General features: G+C 36.9%; 1 protein-coding gene across 1 annotated transcript in view; it reads left to right on the forward strand.

The window, feature by feature from the left end:
• PDE10A (phosphodiesterase 10A) overlaps nt 1-17,907 on the forward strand; it is a 194,381-nt gene that overhangs the window by 165,675 nt on the left and 10,799 nt on the right. Inside the window, exons 16-20 of the mRNA XM_005443108.4 lie at nt 451-601; nt 3,720-3,875; nt 7,130-7,302; nt 9,314-9,425; nt 13,659-13,739. Coding sequence (XP_005443165.2) covers nt 451-601; nt 3,720-3,875; nt 7,130-7,302; nt 9,314-9,425; nt 13,659-13,739 — 673 coding nt within the window. The remainder of the gene's footprint in view (nt 1-450; nt 602-3,719; nt 3,876-7,129; nt 7,303-9,313; nt 9,426-13,658; nt 13,740-17,907) is intronic.

Below are 17,907 nucleotides of genomic sequence, written 5' to 3' on the forward strand. Positions count from 1 at the left end.
ACACTTTTGGCATTTGACTGAAATTTTAATTTAAATTTTAAATTTCCTCTGTGTCATTTGCTTCAAAAACCCTGATTTTCTGTTCTGATCACAAACAAAGTTTTCAGATTTTCCATTAGATGCAGTTTCCCTACTTGGCAAGTTGAATAGATAATGAATTAAAGAAACCACACTTCAAGTTTCTGGGATCAGGCAAGGTTGTGTAATTGTGTTGCCTGAGCTGCGTAGCTTCACTTGTGTTCCAGAACTCCACGAACCAAACGAAGAGCATTATCAGGTATCCACGCTCCCCTGTCCTTGCCAAAACTTGAATGACTCTTGTAATCAATGAGTCATCTGCAAGGAGAGTCAATCCTAGCAAGAAGATTAAATCAAAGAGCATCTTTTCTCCTCTGTTGGTTATTTTTCCATTCTTATTTTTTGTCTCTAACCAAATTAATTTCTTTCTAGCTTTGAACTTGAAAAGCTATGCCGATTTACTATGTCTGTAAAGAAGAATTATCGCCGTGTGCCCTACCACAACTGGAAGCATGCCGTTACCGTTGCACATTGCATGTATGCCATACTTCAGAACAACCAGGGGCTTTTCACGGACCTAGAGGTAGGTGAGATGACTGCATCAGTTACTAGACCTCGTCAGAGGTATCAGCCATCGTAGAAGTCCATTTTCTATGCTAGAATTTTGCTGTCAGCTTGGGCAGAGTATACATAAAGGTCCCTGCAGAGGAACGGGTATGAGTGGAAAGCCTGAGGAATGAGGATTATTCAGATTCCTACTCCTAGTGTTTCCTTCATGTTTCTCAGGTCTGCCCACTGAAGGGGAGGAGTAACAGATTTGCTCTAAGCCCTTGCCCATATTTTGAGGTTCTCCCTGGTTGCTTACAGTCAGTCTTTAATTATTTAACGAACTGTCAGGTCTGTACTGAGGGGAGGGAAGCACCCTGGATCTTGAACCCTATGAGGTTAGAGAGATTCTGAATAGGCAGACAAGGGTTGCAGAGGTGGTTGACATATGTGAGTAAGGGAGAAGAGTAGAAAGGATGTAAGGAAAACAGTTGTCCAAATGTTCTAATTTACTGATTAACTTTTATTGGACAACATTTTTCCTTAGTATGTGTGTATATTTTTTAAAGATAAATGCATGGTGTTTAAAGAAATCGAGGGGAAAAAAAAATCTTTGAATAGATCACCAACTGAAAAGTTGTAATAATAAAATGAAAGACTTAGAATGATTAAATGTTAATATACACTATGAAGAACTGTCACTATTTTTTTTCTGAATTATGGTGGTGCAACTGGAAGCGCTGTCTATTACTAATACTACCTGAAACTTCTGACTGGGAGAACCTATTTTCAGTTGTGTGTAACTTTGCCAAATACTAGCCATTTGGGCTGTAATTTCTGAAGCTCTGTAACTTCCTCCAGCTGATTCATTTGGGGAAATTTCAGCCCGAATTGTTTGAGTCTTTTAAAGAAACGTGCTAGGAGAAATCAAGGGTTTTTTTGGTGTATGAGAGTGAAATAAAATTTGGGAATCTTTCATCTAAAAAGGTCAAGTTTATTCTGCTGTATAGCAGGGACTTGAAAACTGACACTAAAAGGGGAAGGTGGCATTTGCCAGGCATATGCTGAAAGTTGGCAAAGCTATGCAAGTTAGAAAAAAAGTCAGTATTCCTTTAACAACAAAAATCTGTGGAGTGCAGACTCAGGGAATATTTAGAGTTCTGTTAACATTCAGTATTAGCCAAATAGTAAACCTCATCTTTTGGGAGATGCAGAGCAAGAAAGACAGAAAGAGCAAAAGAGGAAGCTGTTAAGAGAGATGGTATCAGTCTGTTCCTTGCCAAACGCCAGCCAGCCTTCACCTGTTTGGATGCCTTATCACAGTCTGTGTTCCAGCTCTTCCTAGCAGTCACCTTTCTTGAGACTGGAGGTGAATCCAGCAAGAATACAGGAAACTGCTGAATGAAAGTTTTGGGAACTAGAATGGGCTGGTCTCAGGTGAGGGCTGATGACATGAACACCTAGACTTGAAGATGGGAAGAGAAGTATGAAACACTGTAAAGTGGACTCTGGTCTAGAGACAAATAGGTCCAGCAGTTGGCAGTGGTCAAAGATTTGGGATCCAAGCAGGGACAATGGATACAAGGTCAAGAGTGCTGGGTTTAGGCATTGTGTAATCCTGAAGAAGTGAGACATGAATGAATTTCCGGGACATGGAGGCTGGGGTGAGCTAGACAAAGAGAATCGTCTGGTACAAGGGGCAGACTGATGAGAATTGTAAGGCTGGAAATACGCGGGTTGTAAAGGATGCAACAGAAGAGTTAAACTTTGGGGGGAAGGACACAAAAGCTTATGCCCACTAGATCTAACACGTAGCACAAAGAACACTGACATTCATCTTTCTTTTGCTCAGAGACTGTTTTTCAAGCCTATTCATTACACAACTTCCCCTCCTGATGGTAAGGAAAAGGGGATACCAGCTTCCTACAGCTGTTACTGCACAACTTCAAGTAATGTTGTGTGTTATGTTACGAAGGGTGCACTTCTGCTGTGTGGATGTGTGCTGCTGCATCATCTGTTTTATTACATGCTTTTAAAAAAAATGCATTTCACAAGATGCAATATTGGAAAGATATCATTAAAAATAAAAGTGAAGGATTTAAAATAAAAGTGAAACTCTCAGGGTCTCAAAATCAGAATTACGGTTAGGGTTGCTACAATCTTAATTCTATATATTGTAAGCTTGTGATAAAATCTTTAGTTACATCATGGTTTGCTATTTTTCCACAGAATCGTGTGCCTCAGTACAGTAGACAGATTGGATGTTGCTCACTTAATATGTGGTTAATCAGTATTCTTTTTCTGCTTAATTTTATAGCTTTATCCTTGTTTACTGAACACTCATCAGAACGAACTATAAGACAGAGCTGTGAAATCTATAATGACAGTGACTGCTTCACAGCCATTAATGAATGTGTTTTCAAAAAACATCTGTTGTGTGACAACCTTTTGCAAGTGTTCACACAGTTTGTGTGTTGAAAGAGAGATTTCAGTGACTCACTTTCTTCAGGATATTAAAGAGTTAATTAGATAAAAACATCAGTTACCTTCTTACCTTGTTTGCAGTTGCTGTTGTCCAGCATTTCTGTGGCTCACATTAGTGACTTCCAAGGAAAATTTTCACCTAGGAGACTTGGTCAGTGTCTTTGAGGAGTGTTGCAGAGGCAGGTCTAGCATCAGACTTCAGTTAGACTTCAGTGCAGCTGCCTTGACAAGGAGATCATACATCTTATGTATTTCCTCTCTCAATAACTGCATATTTTTTTTTGTTTGTTTGTTGGTTTTTTTTTTTGGTTTTTTTTTTTTTTTGGTTAATAAACACAGTAAGGAATCAGTGGATGACCAAACTCTTTAAAACTCAGGTTTCTTCCTGAAGCAGAATCCCTCTAATAGTATACGATTGTGTAACAACGTTTTTTAAATTCATAATATATAAAAGGTTTGGCTTACAACTGAACTGAGAATTTTAATTCAGCACGTCCTCACTTTTGTGTTTCTTGCAATTTTAGGGATGTTTCTCCATGTGTTTTTTGAAGGTAATGAAAGCATAGTGCAACTTTTACAGTATTTTGGCAAAAGAGTGACATCTAGGGGCAGGAAATACATCTTACTTTTCATGTTTATCTTTTTTTTTTTTTTTTTTTTTTTTTTGGTAGCGAAAAGGTCTTTTAGTTGCATGCCTGTGTCATGACCTGGATCACAGAGGCTACAGTAACAGCTATCTTCAGAAATTTGATCACCCCTTGGCTGCTCTCTATTCCACATCAACGATGGAACAGCACCACTTCTCTCAGACAGTGTCCATCCTGCAGGTAGGATTACTGAAATTGTATCTTCTGTGCAGTAGAATCCCGTGGTGGAAATACGAGTCACATCATTACCCAATAGATTTTCTGAAGCATGATTGATTTAATTTCTGGATTGTAGTGCTCATTTAGAAGAGTGGATGATTTATTACAGCAAGTCATGTTTCATATTTAGCAAGCCAAGCATTCAATAATAGTGCAAAAGATAGCCTTCCCAAATCTTTATGTTATAAAAAAAAAATTGTGTATTTGAAGGTGTTTGCTTATGGCCTTCCTTTGGAGCTTTTGGCTTCTGGCTCAGTGATGTTTTTTCCTATGACCATACGGAACAGGAACTTTGAAAATGAAAAATCAGTTTCTCATTTAGGTATTTCTGGCATAGTGTCCTTCAGCAAAGTCTACAGCCAGCCTGAAATTGTGAATGAAAACTCAAGTGCTGGCAAAAGTTTGCATGAGAAGCTTGAAAACCTGCTGTAATAAATTCCGCAGTCATTAAATGTGTGGCATGAAAGAGGCAATGTTAATTTTGCACGCATGAAAAGTTTAAACTTTTTTCATTATGTTATAATGTGGTTTTTTGTCATGCAGCAATTTGAAATTCAAAAAAAAACTGAGTGAGGTAATAATCTGTGAAAGAGAGCTCCTAATGTAAGGTAAAGTGTTTGTATGTTTAATTAACAGAAAACTACAAGAAGTCATGCAGGCACATTTTGGGAAACCCAAGTGTGCTACTGAGACACAAATATTTTCTCATCAGTGAAAACTTTTTCATGCTCAATTAGAAGAGAGAACTCTCACGTGTGAAACCACTGCCAGTCCATAGCATACTCGTGCTCACTGGTTTTAGTTTACCATGCACACACTCAATGCACAGCCTTACCATGCTACTGTGCCACTATTTGTTGTTAACTTTTCTTTCTTTCTGGTCTTTCAGGGGGAAGATATTTATTTTCTTAAATACCTAATCACCTTTTAGGAAAAATACATATTCTGTATTGCATTCAGAAGTACACCTTGTGGTTATGGGTTTAGGTATCTTGTACATTTCATCACAGAATGGAAACTTTATCTCTGAATGCTCCTTCATGTAGGAGGGTGTAACTGAATCCTTCAGTGGTGGTATGGCATTAGATTTTTAGTATTCATTCTTTGTGTGAGTATGTGCACAGTGAGCAAGTTCCTCAGCCATTAACACTTCCCTTTCCCTCTATGGCTACATGAAGTAGACTTCAGTCATTCTTCAAAACACAATTTTGTGTTTTTCCTGCAGAAATGTTGTAATCAGTGAAAGTCCCATTTGCCAAGAAGGCAGGGAACCCTTTTTCTTCCCTGCTACCTCCTAGCCTTGGCATCAGCGTGAGTGAGGAAAGGGAGATAGGGAGTCAGGGCTGTAGACTGGATTCAGACACTGGCTACCAAGTGCCCATGGTGGTAATTAGCAGCAAGACAGATTAGAGCAGCCTTTTGGACTTGCTGTTTTCTGTTTGAATCAAAAAGCCTTACTAAATTCCTGGACTGTTAAAAAAAAAAAGAAAAAAAAGAAAAAAAAAAAAAAAAGCCAACCAGCCCACCAGACTGTTTAGGCTTTATCTCAATGAGTTTTAACTTTAAGTTAGTAACCTGTGGTACTTTTCACTGCTTGAAACTTTATAGCTACTTTGCTCATCCACCTGCAGTTTACCATACTTGCAAATACAGAGGATTCTATTCACTAACTTTAGCTCAGCAGGGAAAAAATAAAATCTTAGGAGCTGTACTTTGTATGTACTACTCAAAAGCCCAAGTGACATGCTCAGAAATGGCAGCTTCTGCCAGTACTTCACAGAATATGTCTTCTTTAGTAGTATGAACAGAATTTGTCACAGTGGTCTTTCTGATAGCGCAGCTTGTAAAGCCTAAAGGATAGAATCCAGAATAATTTTAATATTAGGACAAAATAGCCTGTTCACATGGATTAGGGAGCAAGATTGGGAAGGAAAGGGTCCCCAAAACCCTAAATCATGAAAAGTAGTAGCAGTCATTCCCTGCTCCCAAAGTGATGATGATGGGTTAAACTGTTCTGAACTTTTTTTGTTCAAACATCATTTTCTGTGACTTAGGGGTTTGTCAAAGGAGCACTGAGACATAGATGGATTGTATTTTCTATTTATTATTCACAAGAAATCTACTTGTCCAAGTAAAAATGTTGGAAAATGATGTTTATGTTCCAGATGGTGAGAGGAAACCAAGCCTGTTTGTACCACGGAGGATTTATTTTGAACAAATTATGTAAATGCTTGACAAAAGCCAGAGAAACTTTTTATGAGCTTTGGTCCAAATGCCAATTAAATGTCAAAACACATCTGCATTTGATATATTTTAATAATATTTCCTATTTGTGAATGTGCACACCTTGACATGGCTGGCTTATTTTTTCTTATTTTTCTCTGTTTCCTCTCAACAGTAGTAAGACTTTTGACAAGTCATTTTCCAGACCTTAGAGTCAGCAAATAGTGTCGACTTTTCAAAATGTGATATAGCTTCATGAGCGATCACAGTACATGGATATTGTCAGTTAAATGTGCAATAAAACGTAGTGAAAATTAAAAAGGGATGACAGTGGCATGTTGCCAGAGTGTTCGTAGTGGAAACCATTGTCTTTAATTTGTGAGTCAGTCAACTCATGGTTGAACAAAGCAGCTTTTTCCCCTAAATGTTCATATACCTTAAAATACTGTAATTAACTTTATTTCTATAGAGAAAATTGTATCAGTAAATGCAGCAATTTCAGGCACATTTCATTTGGAACACTGTGAAAACAAAATCGTTTTAGTACTTTAACTTGGATATTTCCTTATTCGTATTATGTTATGGAGGATCAAAATTGTACTTCAGAGTGAATCAGATACTCAGTTTGCCAACTTGGCAATGCAGTGCTCTGGATCAGGATAGAATCACAAGTTCCCAAGCTAAAACTGTCTAGAAATGCTGTGTCTTTAGTGCTTATAAATCAAAGAAGCAGCAGCTAGCATTTTTTTCTCATAATACCTTTAGGCTTCAGAAGGAGCAGTTCCAAAACTAAATCAGCGTCTGTCATAGGTTTCATGATGGTATTTGAAAAGGAAAGATGAAAATGGGAATTTCAGGCTGTTAGCATTTGAATTTGCAACAAAAGTTGTCATTGGGCTGTAAAACCGTTGTAACCTGTCTGGTGACGTAAGGACTACAATCATCTCAAAATTAGAGCTTGTGCTTTTTATTGGTTTTTTACTTTTTCATAGCTGGAAGGGCACAATGTCTTCTCCAATCTGAGCTCCAGTGAATATGAGCAAGTACTTGAGATCATCCGGAAAGCCATCATTGCCACAGACCTTGCCCTGTATTTTGGAAATAGAAAACAGCTTGAAGAGCTGCATCAGACGGGAGCATTAAACCTTAAGAATCAAGCACACAGGTAAAGCAGCAAACCAGTATTAGTTCACTATAGCATTAATTCCAGAAAGAAAAACCTCATTTTTGCAAAAAACCTCTGTGTAAATGGTAATTTTCTTACATATGAAACTTTGAAGTCCAGCTGTGTGTGGAATCCCAAGTATGTAACAGTAATTTCTATTGGGTTATATTGCATGTCACTGCCTTTTGGATGTCATCTGCACAATTCAGTGACAGATCAACTACAGAGGAAAGTTAGTGCACAGGAAGTTACGTGGTGGGGAAAAAGGTATAGTGGAATAAGTACTTAGTTTTATTTTTATGTCAGTATTTTTTTATTCTTTCACATGCTTTTTTTTGGAAAGAATTCTAGTCAGACCCCAACCTTTCTGAATTAAGATAACTCTAAGTTTTTTTTAAAAAGTAGAAGTGCATATATTCATTAATACATTACTTTCTTTGTCCATATAAGCAAAACACGGTGCACCCTGGATGAGAGATGTGGCTCATAACAGGCTACATTAAAGTGTTCATGCAGCCATTCAGAGCTTATTTAAAGTGGATCTTGTCATTAATGTAATGAAGTGAAAAATTAGAGAGGTATTATGGGAAAATATTGAGTCATGATTCTGATTTCTTTTCAAAAGGATCTTTGATACTTGGGTCTTCTTTATGAGGAGTTTTACAGGTTTTTGCCAGTAGTTTTGAATCAATTATTGCAACACTGTATGAAGGGCAGTTTTTAAAAGCCTATTTCCCAGTATGGAACTGAAGCTTCTCAGTCTTGAATAAACTTCAGCATCTTAAAAAACCCAAAGATATAGTAACTCCTGATAAGCTCAGGATGAAGTTTACTGGGAAACTTGAATTTTGTGTTTGTAAAATTTAAACAGGATCACAACTATTTAGTGTGTGATTGAATATTCTATTCTGTTTATTATTTTTTTTAATCTTACCTGCCCTCAGAGCATTTTCAGTGCAAAGCCTCCTGCCTGAAGAGAGGACATCAGTTTGTAATGTGGCTAAAAAATCCAAGGCTTCTAACTGGTGTCTGTACATGCAATGCAATGCTAGATTTGGCCCTTACATGGCTGGTGAATCCTCTTTCTTGTTTCAGGGGAATTGCACTTTGCCATTTACCTATTGGTTATATTGTGTGTTTTCCCTGGTATATTTGTCTGTTGGTACAGTTGTAATGACTGGCATCACCCTGGCATGCAAGTTAGCAAGCTGTATGGTTTTTTCATGCAGTAGGCATTATTAACAAAGATGCAGGTGACCTTAAGTGTCATCTTAAGTCCTTCACTGGGTGGAAAACACATGAATTCATTCATTGAATTGGCCAGTTTTCTTTATAAAACTTAGATTCATAAACCATAGGTTTGGGGTGGTAGATAAGTGCTAGAAAACTGTTTAAATAAGATTTTTGTGTGTGTGTGCCTTATGCTAATAATGGTTATAAGCCCACTGATACTGTTCAGTTATTCTGTGAGCAGATTCGTTGCTGTGTAGGACAGAGTTACGTGTAGGATTCTTGTTCTGTCAGGGTTAGAATTCATTCCAACAAAGCAATGACAGTACCTTGAGGCAGTCTCAGGACTAGTTTTTCCTCTTTTTTTGAGCATGTGTTTCTCTCTTTTAAAGAACAGAAAGAAATCCAACAACAGGATATGCTGTCTTTCTTTTTATAGACTTGTACTGTATTTTCAGAAAATGAAGGAGGGGTGTGTGAGTGTTTTAACAATGCAGAGACTCTTGCGTGCTTTTCTGTGAATGCGATTGTGCAGAGGGTGGTCAGTGAACTCTGGCTGCAAACAATGCAGGGAATACTACAGGGATTATAATATACCATTTGTGTGATGCTTTACCAATGAATCATAAACAAGCGAGGAAGAAACAAGCAAAGTGGAGGAAATTTTGTATTATAGGTACTTTACTGCTGATTGAACTGAGGAAGGGCAAGTAAAAACTTTGCAGTGTGTTCATTAATTCTTTACCAATTTAACTCACAATTTAATGTTATTTTATTTTAGAGACAGAGTGATTGGTCTGATGATGACAGCTTGTGATCTGTGTTCTGTAACAAAGTTGTGGCCGGTTACCAGACTGACGGCCAATGATATATATGCGGAATTCTGGGCTGAGGTATGTGTGTTTCTTTTGCTTACTATCTTTATAAATGGAAGCATCCAGGAAGAAGAAGAAGAAGAAGAAGAAGAAGAAAAGTATTTTTCAATCAATATCTTAGCATGCTTGTTTTAAAGAATGTTCATTGATGCATGCACATTTATTGTTGTTTACTCTGAAGCTATTTAAAGAGCTGAGTTAGATTCCTAATTGTCAGGCAATGTTTCTTCTCTCTGTTAAAGATGAATTTAAAAAGTATGCCCTAATATAAAATGATCAAGCAATGGAACATAGAAGAAAATCTGTAAGGCTTTTTGAGTCACTAGCTGTAGTTTTGTAAAGGATCTGTTTTTCTAAAATTCAAAATATGAAACCAGCTTCCATGTCACTTGCCTTGAAACACACTTGTGAAGCTGTAGTATGTGTCTAGGAAATGCTAAAGCAAATATGACAAACCTTACAATTTCCTTATCTGATCATTTGTAAAGTGGAAGTGACTATTTTAGGGATAAAGAATAAATTCTGACAGTGTTGCAGAGTTCAAGTATGCAGTTGTAAAAGATGTGCTGTATTTTCAGAGCTACTATTGCACACATGTATCATAAAGTGTTGCTCTTTTCTGTTATGTGCCCTGTGGAAGCCTGCAGAATTCAGTGGCTTATTTCTGTTTTACACAGGTGTAAAATGGAAATCAAGCTCATAGATCTGATATAGCATGCATATAGTGCTGAGATTGTTGTCCTGCCTGTTGTGTGTTCATTATGAAATTCAAGGTGTGCATGGCTTGTGGGTGTTACATGTATTCACGTGTTTTCATTCTCTTAATTGCGAACAGCTCAGACTACAATAAAATATTTGAAAAATGCAGGCTATATAAGCTCAAAAATCTAGTTCAGTACTCACTTTCTATAATGTCAGCACTGGTGTGTTTTTATGAATGATATAATGGACGTATAATACTGATCTGCCTCACTGATTACATATTCAACTCTTTTGCTTACTTGTGAAAAGACTTTTTCATGCAAATCTGGTGAACCAAGTGGAGAAGGAAGGATCAAACTGATTTTTCCTACTCAACAATAATAAAGATGGAACTATGGACATAATTGAGCTTGCCCCAACTTTAACCTGTTTTGTAATCCAACGATAAGTTAATAAAGGTGTATCTTGTTAAATTGCTACTTCATGGAGCAAATGTAAATTAGAAGTTATTGACAGAAATTGAATTCTGTAGTTGGTGTTTTACTGAGTCCTCTTTAAGAAGAGGTTAATTAATACATGGCAGAAGTTGGATATGTTGTGATCCAGTCAGGATGGCTGACAAATTCAGCCACCGATCTAAATGCTTCTGGAAATTGGAAAGCCGGAGACAGATATAAAGAAAATCCTGGGAAAGCCAAATCAATAGAAAGTTTAGACTCTGTTTTACTGCATAAATTGTTCCTTAATTGGAAAAAAGGTAAACTCTAGAAAAGTATATTTGACTAGATTGGTTATGTTACCTTCTAGAAGTAGGATAGACTGTTGCCTCTAATTACTGCTTGAACTCATAATCTTAATATGTTGAATGATTTAATCAGAGCATGTTTATAATATTTCTTCTTTGTGTAATCATTAGCTAAAACAGTAACTGCAGAAGAGTTTGCATCAGTTTTGTGGTATGTCACGCTGATCTTTTCTTTATTGGACAAAGCCCAGTATAGTTAGTGCTTTCAGCTAAGACCTAGCCTGTTGTCACTCAACATGAAGCTTTCCTATAGTGCTATAACTCAAGCAAAATAATATGTTTGCTGATCAGTTATATAGGATTACAGGATTTATCTGCTTTGATTTTTATTTTTTGAGATGTGAGACACTAGGCAGTCATTAAACCATTTCTGCAGTATTTTTTTAGAGATTTTAAGCCAATTATTCTAGCGATGCAACTATGATACAAGCTTCTTTGCTTAAAATTTCAACTTTAACTTTCTGGCCATGATCATAACTATGAGGATAAAAGCAGTATTTTTTTCATAACAGTGTATCATATATGTGTTTGCACATACTGAACAGAAGAAAACACTTGTATTTCTAGTGCGTGCATTCCAACTAAAGGTAATACTTTTTTACTGTGAGGGTGGTCAACTGGTGGCACTGGTTGCCCAGAGAGGTTGTGGGGTCTCCATCACTGGAGATATTCAGAAGCTGAATGAACACAGCCCTGGATCACCTGCTCTAGCTGATCCTGCTGGGGCAGGTGTGTGGGATGAATTGGATGATCCCAAGAGGTCCCTTCCAACCCAAACCATGCTGTGATTCTGTGGTACCTTTTTTTTTTCTTTCTTTTTTTTCCCCCAAGGTGAGATGGCAAACATAAATCTGAGCTTTGTTCAATTTTGGCATAATCAGTCAGAGGCTGTACAGTTTCCTCAAAGCTCTGACTTCAGGTGTTTCTCAGGCACTTGATCTTATGTTAAGCAAAGAGTGTGAAATCATATGATGCTGAATGGTTTAGTGTTGAGGAGTTTATCATTGAGACTACAGTAGCTGCAGATAGTCTTGGATCAATCAATTGCAGTACATCAAGCAAATGCAAAAAAAAAGTATTATTTACTGGGGGCAGATGAAACCAAAATTTGCTTATAGCTCCTAAATAACACTCCACTGAATTTCTGTGCTTGGAATTGCTATAGGCATCTTTTTTTATCAGCTGAGGAAGGAAGCTTTTCCTTTTGTTTCTTTCAGCAGTAAAATGTCTAACAGAGACCAGACTCAATGATTGTAGTCTCTTGACTAGGTGAAAAAATATGAGAGACTACTACAGATACCAATTCAAAAATAGCTTCCTGATTACATCTTTGGTTAATTGAGCAGGATCGTAGTTAATATGATGTTGAGGCTAAATATGTAAGAGGGAAGTGACTTCCAGAACTTTCTATAGTTACAGTAGTTGCAAGGCAGTCAAACAGAAAGATGCTCTGCTCAAACTAGAATCAATTTATTATACTGCAAACTTCTCTTAGAGTAAAGATGCCGAAATCCTTCCTTGGAAAGGAGGGAGATACAATACATTGTCTTCTGGAGATGCCTTCACTAACTGTAGCAGAAGCATAGAACATGGATTTAGGAAACGTCCCAGACTTTCAGATAGCTAAAAAGTTGAATCTCATATTAAAGGACACAGATAAGGAAATATTGTGTGAGCAGTTACCCTAAATAAACTTTGTCCCCGAATAAGGTGTATTGTGTCTGGCTGGGATGGATTTAAGTTGCCCTATAGCAGCCCTCAAAGTGCTTCTAGCATCTTCTCGCAGAAGTCACTCCTGTAGCACCCCCATCCCCACTACCTAAACCTTGCTATGCAAACTCCATACATAAGGTTAACAGTTTGAAGATCATATTGACTTTGGAATCTCAGATATGAGCAGTAGCCAAAAGCAACCATTGCTGCAGCTGTAGTTGCCTTTAGCACCTCAAGATTAAACATCCATGGTGTTTTGACGATGCAGTTGAGGCATAAGACTTGGAAAACTTCAATTTGTTAGAGAAAGTAGCCAGCTACTTACAGATTTTTAAGGAGTAATTGTGTTCAAGCCCAGTATAGTGCTCCGAAATGTGTTTTGACTGCTCTGCTGGTAATGGGTAAATACAAGGAGACAGTTTTCTCTTGTACATTGCATATATCTGGTCTTTACATATACTGCATCCTTCCCACTATTCATCTTACAAATGTAGAGGGATAACATACTTAAAGAAAAGAAGGCTGTTTGACAGGCGGCTTCTTCAAAGCAGCATTGTCAAAAAGACTGGATTGTTGACAAAGAGGGCACATTGTACATTCACTTCTTTTACTCAGCTTTTACTTTGATGGAGGAGTTGTGTTCTGCTGGTCATCATAGTATAGTGCTTTAAACAGGTCATGTTTTGAAAGATGAGACTGACTATGAATAGAACAGAATAGAATGAACTGATTTATTTGTTGTTTTTTTTTTCTTCCAGTTGCTTTTTATTATGGAGACCCCCTTGGAAACAAGGAGAATGTGTGTACATTGACTCAAAAACTTCATTTTTAGGATCTGCTGTTTTACCTTATCGTTTAGGTGAATGTATAAAATGAGCCCCTCCTTAAGCAGTTTTCTGAGATTGCCTTGGACTGGTACCACACAATATTTTAAATGCTGAATTTTTAGATTGACATACAATAGAAGATGGAAATTAATTCAGATCTCGGTAGTCTTGTCCTAATCTCTCTCTCTGTCTGCTTTTGTCCAGGGTGATGAGATGAAGAAAACAGGTATTCAACCTATTCCTATGATGGACAGAGACAAGAAAGATGAAGTCCCTCAGGGTCAGGTATGAACTCTCAGTAAAATGATACATGTTTATAGTGTTAATAAAACATGTACGGAAAACACTTTATATATATATATATATATTAGTTCATATTGCATTTGATGTTGAGTATGAATTCTATGTTCTGCATGCAAAACAGTGATAGTTTTTTTTTTTTAAGTAGCAGTGGAAAACTTGTTTTCAAATCTTTACTTAAATGACAGTATGCTCTTTGCTGTTGTCACTTGCTCCATTCTCTGTGTTTGTAACTCTAGCTAAACCACAATCACCTACGATTTTGAGAGGTGTCAAAAACACTTTTTCAACTTAGTAAGTGGTTGCTTCATCTTTCAGCTCAAAGGTTTTGGGTTTTGCAGTTTTACCCTGAATGCAAAATGAACTTTGTCACCTGTTCTTCATTAAAATACTCAGTTTCAGATTTCAAAATATTTGTGATTCTGGACCAAAACTTCATCATATTTTTGGATAACTACAATCACTGCTTTTTGACATTCTTAAAAAAGAAAAAAGAATAATGTGAAGAGTTTCTTGAGGATAAGCAGTAAAGGGTGTATTTCTAAAAGCCTCAACTGTTTTTCAAAGTCTTTGAGTACTGATTTTTCTGTGCAGAAATGACTGCTTTTTTATGCTTTTCTTAGGCAAAATTGTAACATAAATTTAGGTGGAAGAAAGGTCTTTGAACTAACTTTTTTGGGTAAATGAAAAAAGTAGCTTGTTCTTTGATTATCTGAGCAGGGAAAAATAAATTTAAATTCTCCATTCATATACAAATATATATATATGCATAAGGGTTTTTTTTATTTCAGTGGCCTCTGATGTTTTAATTGTCAGTAGTTAGCACTCACAAAGCATTTAATGAATTCTGAAATTAAAAATAACATTTGAAATAAACATGACAAAGTATCACAAAATCACTGTAGATTAATAACTTGTAAGAAAGAGTATGGAATTTTTTATATTCTGACACTTTACATTTTGACACATGCTCTATCATTTTTTAGCATTAAAACGATTACCCTTATTATATTAAGGACTTAGCAGTTAATTTACTAAATTTCTGTGCTCAGTATAAGCCTAAAAAAGAGAAGAAACATTTTTCTGCATGTGATTTATTTTTCCACACACTAGATTAGTTATCTTTGATGATCTTGAAAAGTACACAGTATTGTAGTACATAGTCATGTTGGCATTTCTGAAAGAATTGTTAATGGGTTGAAACCACAGATCTAAGAAATAAGCTCCTTTTTCCTCTTTAAAATGCAATAATTTTTTTTCCAGGTACTGTTTTCTTCAGGTTCTTTTTTACTTTGTGCTCAGTTTCATGCTTCTTAATAGCTTAACAGTGAAATATTAAGCAAAATAGACGACAAAAGCCAACTTCAGTAGTACAGTTGAAGCTGCTGTGTCTTAAAACAATGTTACAGCAAAATGTGAGATTTAAGACATACATAACTCGGTGAAAGTAACCATTCCTGTACTTAAGTAGAGACTAAATAGTTTAATAAAGCATTATCATCCATTTCCTTGGGCTCTAACAAAAAGAATTAATGAGGATTTTTATGTGGCCTTTAATTAAAGCATTAATACCTTATTTAAATTACAATGATGTTTAGGAAATGAAGATTTGTGTAAACATGCAACCTCTGAAGACAACTACTTCTGCCTCAGCTACTCATCTTTGATGAGAACAGCTTGTACTTGGCTCTTCCTCTCACTTGGGTGGCTGGATCACTGGGTTTCTGTTGCCCTTTACACCCTTTGCAGCACAGCTCCTCTAAGGTCTCTGAGTTTGGTGTCTTCCTGCTGTGGAGCCTGCACTGAGGATTTGTTCCTGATTCAGCAAAGATCCCATCACCTTCTTTTCTGCCCCTCCTTTTGTAACCTGTGAAGAAAATAGAAATGCCAAAACTATGCAGTGACCTGAAAGCACTTTTCATAAACAAGTCAAGCCAGCCTGAGTAATGAAGGGAGAGAGAAGGAACAGTTCATGTCCTTCAGCCATTCAAAGCTTACCTCCAAAATATAGTTTTCAAGGTAGAAGTAAAAAGTTTACTCTCATGCAGTGAAGATTAATATGTTAAGGGTGATTTCTTTCTTCAGTCAGAACATGGAAGATCCAGCTCTTAAAGCTAGCGGTATGTTTAAGATGCGCAGTTGAAGAGACAGGGAAAATTTATTTCAGAAACTAAAGATACTTTCTAGTTCCTCTTGCTTATGTGTCTTCAGAATACCTTGCCTTTCCTGCCGTGACTTCAACAGTTTGCTTGTACCTGAGCGAACTCTAGGCTTTCTGTCTAGCCATGGCAACATGAAAACCAATCTGCAATAATTTATTCAGATAATCTAATCCTTTTACAAAAGGGATTTGTGCGAGTTTGCTCTCATCAGAAATGGAATTGTTTGTAAAGGAATGTTTTTAATTAGCTTGGCTTTATTCAAAACCTAAATCCTTTGAGCCTTTTAGGCTATTTCTTCCTTGATTGATACACATTTTAACCTAAAAGATTTCAGGACCTTAAAGGACACATTTTATTCTAAATATCAGGGTTCCAAAGAGAAGGTTGTTCAGATTATATTGCAAATGAACTTAGTTTGGTTAAAATCTTTTATGTTTTGCAATGGCAACACACTTCCCATTGAGCCAGAATTGTGACTGTACCTAAGGTGCCATTTTAATTTTTGATAGCTGTGGAGTAATCTGCCATTTTCCAGTGAAATCATAGAATCATAGAATGGTTTGGGTTGGAAGGGACCTTAACAATCATCTAGTTCCAACCGCCCAGCCATGGGCAGGGACACCTTCTGCTATTACCTCATTTCAGTTCAATTTCTAGGTACACAAACAGTTGCTTTAGTAGGCCGTTAGCTGACTGGAGTGGTTCTCTGATGGCGAGTGATGAATTTATTAATGTTTAAACAAACAAGTCTCAGAATACAAGAGCTGCAGACAAGCGGAGTAGTCCGTCTTACAAACAAGCAAAGGAAAAAAAAAAAAACCCACAAGAAAAAGCACATAGGAAGAAAACAATGCACTATGCATAACTTTTTGTTGAGCAGACTTCACAGCTTTGTGCAGCCTTGCCTTCTCACCAGATGCAGTTTCTTTCTGTTGGTTACATATGATTACTTCTATTCAAACTATTAGGTTCTCAGGTCAGAAAATGTATCTTATTTTTTTCTAAGTACAGAATGGACTTGTTACCTAGCAGAATGGGAGGAATCTCTGCATTGATGGAGGTGATGGCAAGAGTTGCTCTTTAAATGTTGTCCCTTATTCAGAAATCAGACTGGTAAAAGGAGACTTCTTCTTAAATGCTTTGGTCACAGTACAGTATATGGTATTTCAATAAAAGGCATTTAAAAACTCTGCCCAAAGAAAAGGATCATCGTGCACTACTGTAACTATCGTAAGAGTCTGAGATGAATGAGTGATGTTATAATGGATCTGAATTTAACCTGTCATCCTTGCTAATAGATAAGTAGCATTTTCTAAAAATTCCATCATGTCATGACAATTCAGCTGTGACATGGCAGCTGTCATAGGCCTCTGAGCCTGTATGAATCAGATACCATTAAAAAGGTGCTCATTTGATGTTCTCTAAATAGGTTTATATGCTAATGGTAAAAATATATGTCACTGAACCACATACATTAAAAGAACTTGAAAACCAATTGTTGGTAACAGTGTACACTTTCCAAAGGTGCAAAACCCCTAGCATCTCCAGTAAATTAAAGTATGGAATACATACTCTGGAGGACATCAGAACCATCCAGAATTTGACCATGTTTTAGCAATGCTGTGCAACTTTCCTTTTATAAAAGAAAAAAAAAACCCCAAACATCACAAGACTATAGTTTGCAGAAATTGCAGTGGATGGGGCTTTGAGCAACCTGTTCTAGCAGAAGGTGTCCCTGCCCATGGCAAGGGGTTGGAACCAGATGATCTTTAAGGTCCCTTGCAATCCATTCCAACTTTTCTGTGGTTCTATGAAATGGTTCTGCCACCTACACCTACTTCCAGCCACTACTGACACCAAAAAGCCAAACAGATCCTGAGTAGATCAGTTTAAATCAATTGGACAATAAAAGGTCCCATAGAAAATCCTGTCTGAAGCAGCCATATTAGTCCTAACAGAGAGGCATGTAAACAACTTGTAATTGCCAGAGA

This window comes from Falco cherrug, chromosome 6 (assembly GCF_023634085.1).
Source record: "Falco cherrug isolate bFalChe1 chromosome 6, bFalChe1.pri, whole genome shotgun sequence".
Taxonomy (NCBI): Eukaryota; Metazoa; Chordata; class Aves; order Falconiformes; family Falconidae; genus Falco; species Falco cherrug.